A 7,497-nucleotide genomic window follows, 5' to 3' on the forward strand; every position below is an offset into this window, starting at 1 on the left:
GTGTGTGTGTGTGTGTGTGTGTGTGCGTGTGTGTGGGGTGTGTGTGTGCGTGTGTGTGTGTTTGGGGAGGTTGGTTCTGGTTTTCTGTGGGGGAAACAGATCCATCTCAGAAACAATCACACCGCCATGCAGGGCCCTGCTTGATCTCCATGGCAACGGGACACCATGAAGCAGAGCGTGTTGGACGCCGCGGCGTTGGCGTTGGCGCTTCGTGTTCACAGAGGCGCCAACAAACAGCAAACACAGTCATGATGTGTCACACAGCGGCCAATCAGAGCCAGGAAACGTTGAAACGGAGCAGGTCTGACACACACACACACACACACACACACACACACACACACACACACGGCCGTAAACATCAGGCCACAGACAGGGGGCGCTGCTTTCAGCCACAGCATTATGTTTAGTTTTAATTCTTCGTTTGAATGTTTTTCATTCGATCTGTCACTAAAACACATTTTTCTGGATAAATTGTCCCAGTAATAATCGCGTTAAACGATAATCAGGGCCGGTCCAAACCTTTTTGGGGCCCTAAGCAGATTTTCACCTGTCCCCCCCCATATCAACAAATCAGATGCTTCCTCATTCCTAAGCTACTCCTGCTAGCATTAGCATCATCTGCACTTAGCTTACATCAGTGTTATTATGGCTGCTGACATTTAGCTTCACGTTATTAGCAAACTGAAAAAATATCTGGATTTTGAAGCACAGAGTTATGCAAGTGCCATTTTATTTTAACTACTTTATCAGCTGATAAACATTCAGTAAATAAGTTAACAAAATATCTTATATTTTTTTAGCAGCAGGATATTAGTCTGTTGTTTAGGAAAACATTAAATTTAATCTGTAAAGATGGACGTTTCTTCTCTGCACATCTCCAGTTCTGATGTGTTTGACGTTGTTCTGCTGTCTTTACATTTCAACTTTGAAAAGTGGACTAAAGCAGCCCACAGAATGATGCTGCCTCCACCGTGCTGGGCAGCTGCAACTCGCCATGGGGGTAAAAATCTGAATCGTTGTCATTCAGTAACTCCTGGTTTCAGAAAATCGATTGAACCGATTCCTTTTCGATCTGAAACGCCTTCAGCCGCCTTTCAGGAATCTACGATTCTCCTTCTTGGTTTCCAAGCCGCCGATAAAAACTAATTATAGCTGCAGCCACAATCATCCCACCCTGAAAACAACGGGTCAGATAAATTATTAAAGAACCAGGATTAATATTAGATTCATGCAGATGACGAGTGGATAGAGACTTCTGACTGGAATATTTATGAAATAAAACACGATCTGACATGTTTTACTGGAATCCAAGATTCACCTCGAGTTTTAATGAGCTGCTCTTTTTCAACACATGAGAAGAAAAGTATAATTTCCTCAGAACTCAGGATTTCTTGCTCATGTTTGTAATTTTCATTGTTTAATTTCTGCTGTTTCTCAGCTGTACGTGAAGACATCTCCAGTTTTAAACTGTTTTTAAAACATCAGTGAAACATGAACAAACATCATGTATGTGAAATATTGTTGAGCAGCAGATTCATTCATTCATTTATTATTTTGTGTGTGATGTCAGCAAAACTGTCCTATAAATAAGGTTGAAAAAACAGCAGTTCATTAACCAAATATTTCCTTAATATTTTTTAAAAAAGGTTTGAAAAAGTAATTAAAATTTGATTTTTAGCATTAAAATAAAGAATTATCAAAATGAAAATATAAAATGTTTTAAAATGTCCCAAAAAATTGCTGAACATAAGCAAAAAAAAAAATAAAAATAGAGAAACAAAAACAATATAACATAAAATGTTTTCTTGAATATAAACGTATGAAAAACATCCGTCGCTTCTCCAGCTTCCTTAGCTCTGCAGATGCATCCGTGTGATCAGTGTCTCTCTTATTAATCATATATGTTACATATTCACAAAAATCTCTGAAATACAGAAAATTCTGACTTGAAATATTTTGCCTGTTCTGGCGCCCCCCCTCCTGCGGCGCCCCTGCGGTGAACACCCACTTTCTGCGACCACTTAACCAATCCGTGGGAGGGAAAAATATTATCGCTAAAATATGAAAAAGCAAAACTATTAGCATTAAAAATGCTAGTTTCCCGCTGAGCTAAGCCGGTTGTTACCCAGCCGGTTCCGCCTCCAGCCCCCTGCCGGCTGGTGGAGCCTCTCCTGCATGTTTACACCGTTAAACCCTCATTAATTCATTAACAGCCTGTTTTCCGTCTCTGCTGCGAGCAGGAAGCGGCTCTGGTGTTATTGGTTCCCGGCTGGACGCGGCTACCAGTAACATCTCAGGCTGGATTATGAAGTTAATCCTGAATGAGGAGCGTCACATGGACCCACATGTGGCCAACTTTGGCCCACTCAAAGGAGCAGAACAACCCGCCACTTCCCCTCCGGAACCGCCCTGACCTGCCCAGCTCGGAGCCCAGGCCGTAGAAGTCCTCCACCGTCCCGTCCCGCCTCGACCCGTCCACCCAGAACTCCACCGGCTCCGAACCAGGCCGGGAGGTCGGCATGATGCCAGCAGGGCTCCCCGAATCCAGCGCCAGCAGGACCAGGTCCAAATAGCAATCACCAGAACCGGGAGCGGCGTAATCTGTGATTTAAATCCAGTTCGGTAAAACCCAGATTAGAGCCTCAGAGGGGGGTGTGATTCATGATCCGGACGGGTTCTGATTCAGACCAGCAGGGGGATCCGCCTGCGCCCTCCAACTCGGAACCGGGTCCTTTTAGTCCGTCTGTGACGAGACAAACTGAAGAGGAAAAACAGAACCGAACCAGCCGGTGATGGAGCCGCGTCTTTACGCCGAACCGCAACCAGGACCGGGCTGATCCAGGTCCAGATGTATCGCAGCTTCCATCGGGCCTCCGACCCGTCAGATGTCGGATCAGCTCAGTCCATCACCATCCTCCTCCTCCTCCTCCGGGAATATTTCCGCGTTTCCGCCGGCTGGTCAGTCTGTCCGGAGCGCAGCGGCTCCCTGGCGGAGATCCAGCCGAACTGAGCGATGTCAGCCCCGGGGAGAGGCTGGGTTCACACCGGCAGGCGAGACGCGAACCCCGGGCTGGCTCGACGCGGGGAGTCGATGTTCGGATGCTGGAGGGTCTGCTTGTGAGGCAGGCAGGACCGCTCCAGATGTCCGCTGGGTCTGGAAGAGAGGATGCTGCTGCAGTCTGCATCCGAGCCGACCAATCAGAGCGCTGCACGAGCGCTGGGCCGCGCTCCCATTGGTCCGCGGCTCCGTCAGGCACGAGGCGCTCTGTCAACAGCCTAAATAAGGAAATAACCCAAATACATAAATGTACATTAGCGTGACATCTGGAGGCTTTGATCCTCTGGGAATCAAACCAGCAACCCTCACATGGTCACGTGTTCACTGCATGACTCCATCACTGCAGCTGAAACCTTCATCAGCTGCTTCCCATCAGATACACATTAAAAAAGTACATATTAATGCAAAAATGTTGAACAGGCTTACTTTCTATAGACTCATAAATTAAGGTAAAAGTTTACATGTATTTTAATTTATGGAATTAAAGGTGTAGTTTGTAATTATAACATATATAAGTTGAAAGTAATTTAACATTTAATATTGTAGAATTGACTTTTTCCTCAGAATTCTGATTTTTTTTTGTAGAATTTTGTCCTTTTCTTATCAGAATTCTGACGTTAATTTCATAATTCGGTTGTTTTATGTTTGTTTGTTTTGTTTACATGAATGCATGTATCTGAGTGTAGTATTAGGCTGTATACACACGGCCGGGTTCAGCCTGCTTTAATCCAACTCCAGTTCATTTCTAGAGTTGCTTGAGGTGTGAATGCGTAAGCTAACTCTGATCCGCCTTCAAACGTTGGTCTGGGTTCGTTTGAAGCGAACTCTGGTGCCGTTAGAATGGATTCATGAACGCCAAGCGGACCGGAAGCCGCTCCAAAAACAAGAAGTGAACGACAGCGCAGGGCATTCTGGGTAAATACAACCAAAACAAACATGCTAGGTTAGCGCTAGCGGGAGAAATGGCTTGTGGTCTTCAGCCAAAGATAAGAGAAATCCTCCAACCGCTAAAATCTTCACTTTTGTTTACATTTTGTGAAGGAAGTGGTGCTCAGCGTTTCCTTCAGTGGTTCTTGTTGAAGCGCCCCCACAGGCGAGGAGGGGAACAGGTTGTTGAAAGATTTAATAAACCGCAGCAGCTGAAAATGTAATCAATGTTGCAATGTTGGTCCCCAATCAAACCGAGTCCACCAGGTGTGAAAACAAACTTGTAATCTGACCAAACCATTGGACCACATTGTGTTGTGTTTAACTGGATAGAAACCAGACATGTTTGTCCGGTGAAAAAACAAAGGTCTGAACCGAAAAATGTTCTGAGATCCGGAACCCGCGAGGCAGAAGGTGTGAACGGTCCGGTGTGAGGTCGGTTCCGTCCAGATGTGAGCGCGCTCGGTGCCTGTCAGGTGAACAGCTGCGGCACACAGGCAGGATTAAAGCAGACACTTAAATCATTCGGACTTTGAAGTTTATTTCAGTCGATCACAGCAGCATTACGCCCAAGCGTCTCCATGGCAACCGATAGAGAGCTGTAAAGCTGCTGCTGGTTGTGATTCAAGTGTTTCCCAGATCAATTGTTTCTACACTAACATTGCTCTATTTATTATTAGTTAAAAAGTTTATTTTTTATTTCTTTTTTTTTTTTTTTTGGAGGTTTTGTTCTTACAAAATGTCCTAATTTCCGTTTTTAATTTGCTGTTTCTGGTAATAAAAGCAACAACAGCTCAAGTGAAATGTGTTGCAATAGGACTGAAACGATTAATCGTGATTAATCGATTATAGTCAATAAAAAAAAAAGGGTAATTTGCTGAAAGAACTAAATATTCCGATTTTAAATTAAATTGTACAAAAAATATATTAATTTTACATTTAAGGAAAAAAACTTGGTTCACAGCATGACAAATATTATTATTATTATTATTATTATTATTATTATTATTATTATTATTATTATTGCTACTCTTACTTGTGTATAGTGTGAGTAACTTCAGTAAATGAAGAACAAACATGTTTTAACCAAAAAGACACAGACGGCTAACTGCTGTTTATGTTCAAATTACGCTTCTTGTTTCTAGACCAGCTCTGTTCTAATTTTATTTTCTATTTGCTGAGCCTGTTGTGCCAATAAGATCCAATAAACGCTGTATATTGTCACAGAAAGTACTTTACCATGTTCTAACATATTTACATGACCTATTATATGTATTATTTTTATGTTAAGCTTTCTGAAAAATAATTATTTGGAAAAGTGTTTCTTGTGCCATAATAGGTTAATTTGTACTTATTTGTAGTAATTTGTATATTTTACTCCTCAGAATGCCAGAATTTGAACAGAACTTCATACTTTTGTTTGTCTAAAACCATAATTTTAAAATATTAGGTCAGACTTTTTGCTCAGTTACTCAGTACTCTAGATGTTTTTTTTTTTTTCACCAAATACTTTTTTACTCTAACTTGAGTAATTTATACTTTAGTAAAAATATCTTAAAGTAGATATATATACTTGAGCTAGTCTGTTCAACTCTGTTTATTCATTTATCCGTTCAATTAGTCATTGTTTTACGCTGTTTTTGTTTTGTTTTGTTTGTATTTTCCGGTATTTGTTTAACGGTCAAATGTTAAACTTCCGAGCTGCCCTGAACGCAGCTCCCTCCACGTTGTCTCTGACGTCAGCCGTGTGGGGGCGTGGACTTCCTGGTTGGGATTTTACTTTTCTTGTCAACAAAAGCTGACGGAGTTAAAGCGACGTGTGTATGAGGAAAACTTCTGCTCTGTTCCGGTACCGGTTCCACGATCCGAACCGTTTTTTTCCCTCCCGTGTCGAACTCCTCTCAGATGTGAAGATGAGTTTCTGGAGAGTTTTCTCGGTAGTGATCGTGTCCACATGTTGGCTGCTGGTTCTGTCCAAAGATGAGGTCCCTCCTGCCCCCTCAACACCCGCCGCCTTGACCGGCCCCACGACGGCCAAGCCCGCCGTGACGAACTCCAGCCGGGCGAACAGCACGCTGAGCGGCGGCGGAAGCACCAAGAAGTTCGGGTCCAACCTCGGGGCTGACAGCTCCATGATCCAGCGGGCCCTGTACGTCCTCATCGGCATCACCATCATCGGGGTCCTGTACTTCCTGATCCGAGCCGTGCGGTGAGAACCGCACACATCTGCGGAACCCGGATTTATTACAAAGTTCGGTTTATAACAAGAACTTAATGCGAAAAAAGCTTAAAAAGTATTAGTTTTTAAAACAAAGAAAACAAATAACCGGTAGGACGAGAGAACGTGCTAAAAAATAATTAGCTTACGTTCCTGTTTATAATGCAGTAGAAGGAGTGAACACGTATTTATCTCAACGTAATAAAATATGTCACTTACCAACTCAGTAATTATCAGAAACACATATTACATAAAACATTACAAACTGACTCATAACAGGACTGGAAAATGTACTGACCCACAGCAATAATAGTAATAAAAACTGCAAATAACAACCAGACATACAGCAACAGAATAATTGTCAACTCCTTTCCAATATTACATCATGTAATATACTTCATAATTTGTCTTGTATGTATAACAAACTAATTATGATAATAATGACAGTAAAATAATAATAATCTGCTAATAATAGTAATAAAACAACAGAAGGAAGGAAGAAAGTCTTTATCTTACATATTTGTGTTAATTCCCTTCTTCCCTGTATAATGTGAGTAAGATAGTTTTGTGTTACACTTGTTGATGTTTTGACATTGTTTTAACTCCATACTCAGTCTGTCCCATTGTTTGACTCCAGTGGAGTTTTTTGTTCACTTTTTTTTCTCAAAAAGAGAATTGAAATTCAAAAAAATGTTTTCAAATGTTACATGACAGAGTACGCAACAATAATTTTTGTTTAATGGGAATATAGACATAAAAATGTGTCAAAACATAATCGCTCTAGAATGACAGCACAGTTCTAACCTGTTCAGTAAGATGTTGATAATATGTCTGGTAATAAGATGTTGTCATGAATAACTAACCGTTGTTACTTGCTATTCACTCGTATTTGCAGAATCTCCCACCTCACATGAAGCTTCACTGTTGTCTGCTAACATCTCCTTTACTGTCTCTATCAGCTAGAAGAAACTGATTTAATCAGGAAAAAACTTAGTTATCAGGACCTGATATTCTAGAGAGAGAAGGTTTTTTAATCCATCCATCCATTTTCCTGCACCCTTGTCCCTCAGTGGGGTCAGGAGGTGCTGCTGCCTCTCCAGCTGGCGTACCGGGTGAGAGGCGGGGTCACCTGGACAGGTCGCCAGTCTGTCGCAGGGCAACACAGAGACACACAACCATGCACACACACACTCACACCTAGGGGCAATTTGGAGAGGCCAATTAACCTGACAATCATGTTTTTGGACTGTGGGAGGAAACCGGAGTACCTGGAGAAAACCCACCATGCACA

General features: G+C 42.2%; 2 protein-coding genes across 2 annotated transcripts in view; one reads left to right on the top strand and one right to left on the bottom strand.

Moving 5' to 3' along the window:
• The window catches only part of si:ch73-60h1.1 (calcium/calmodulin-dependent protein kinase type IV), a 25,411-nt gene extending 21,860 nt beyond the window's left edge, over window positions 1-3,551 (bottom strand). The window contains exon 1 of the mRNA XM_008406354.2: window positions 2,418-3,551. Coding sequence (XP_008404576.1) covers window positions 2,418-2,524 — 107 coding nt within the window. The 5' untranslated portion in view covers window positions 2,525-3,551. The remainder of the gene's footprint in view (window positions 1-2,417) is intronic.
• Window positions 3,552-5,016: 1,465 nt separating this feature from the next.
• Window positions 5,017-7,497, top strand: part of fam174c (family with sequence similarity 174 member C) — a 6,419-nt gene continuing 3,938 nt past the window's right edge. Inside the window, exon 1 of the mRNA XM_008406355.2 lies at window positions 5,017-6,197. Within this exon, the coding sequence (XP_008404577.1) occupies window positions 5,812-6,197 (386 nt within the window). The 5' untranslated portion in view covers window positions 5,017-5,811. The remainder of the gene's footprint in view (window positions 6,198-7,497) is intronic.

This window comes from Poecilia reticulata, linkage group LG4 (genome assembly GCF_000633615.1).
Source record: "Poecilia reticulata strain Guanapo linkage group LG4, Guppy_female_1.0+MT, whole genome shotgun sequence".
Taxonomy (NCBI): domain Eukaryota; kingdom Metazoa; phylum Chordata; class Actinopteri; order Cyprinodontiformes; family Poeciliidae; genus Poecilia; species Poecilia reticulata.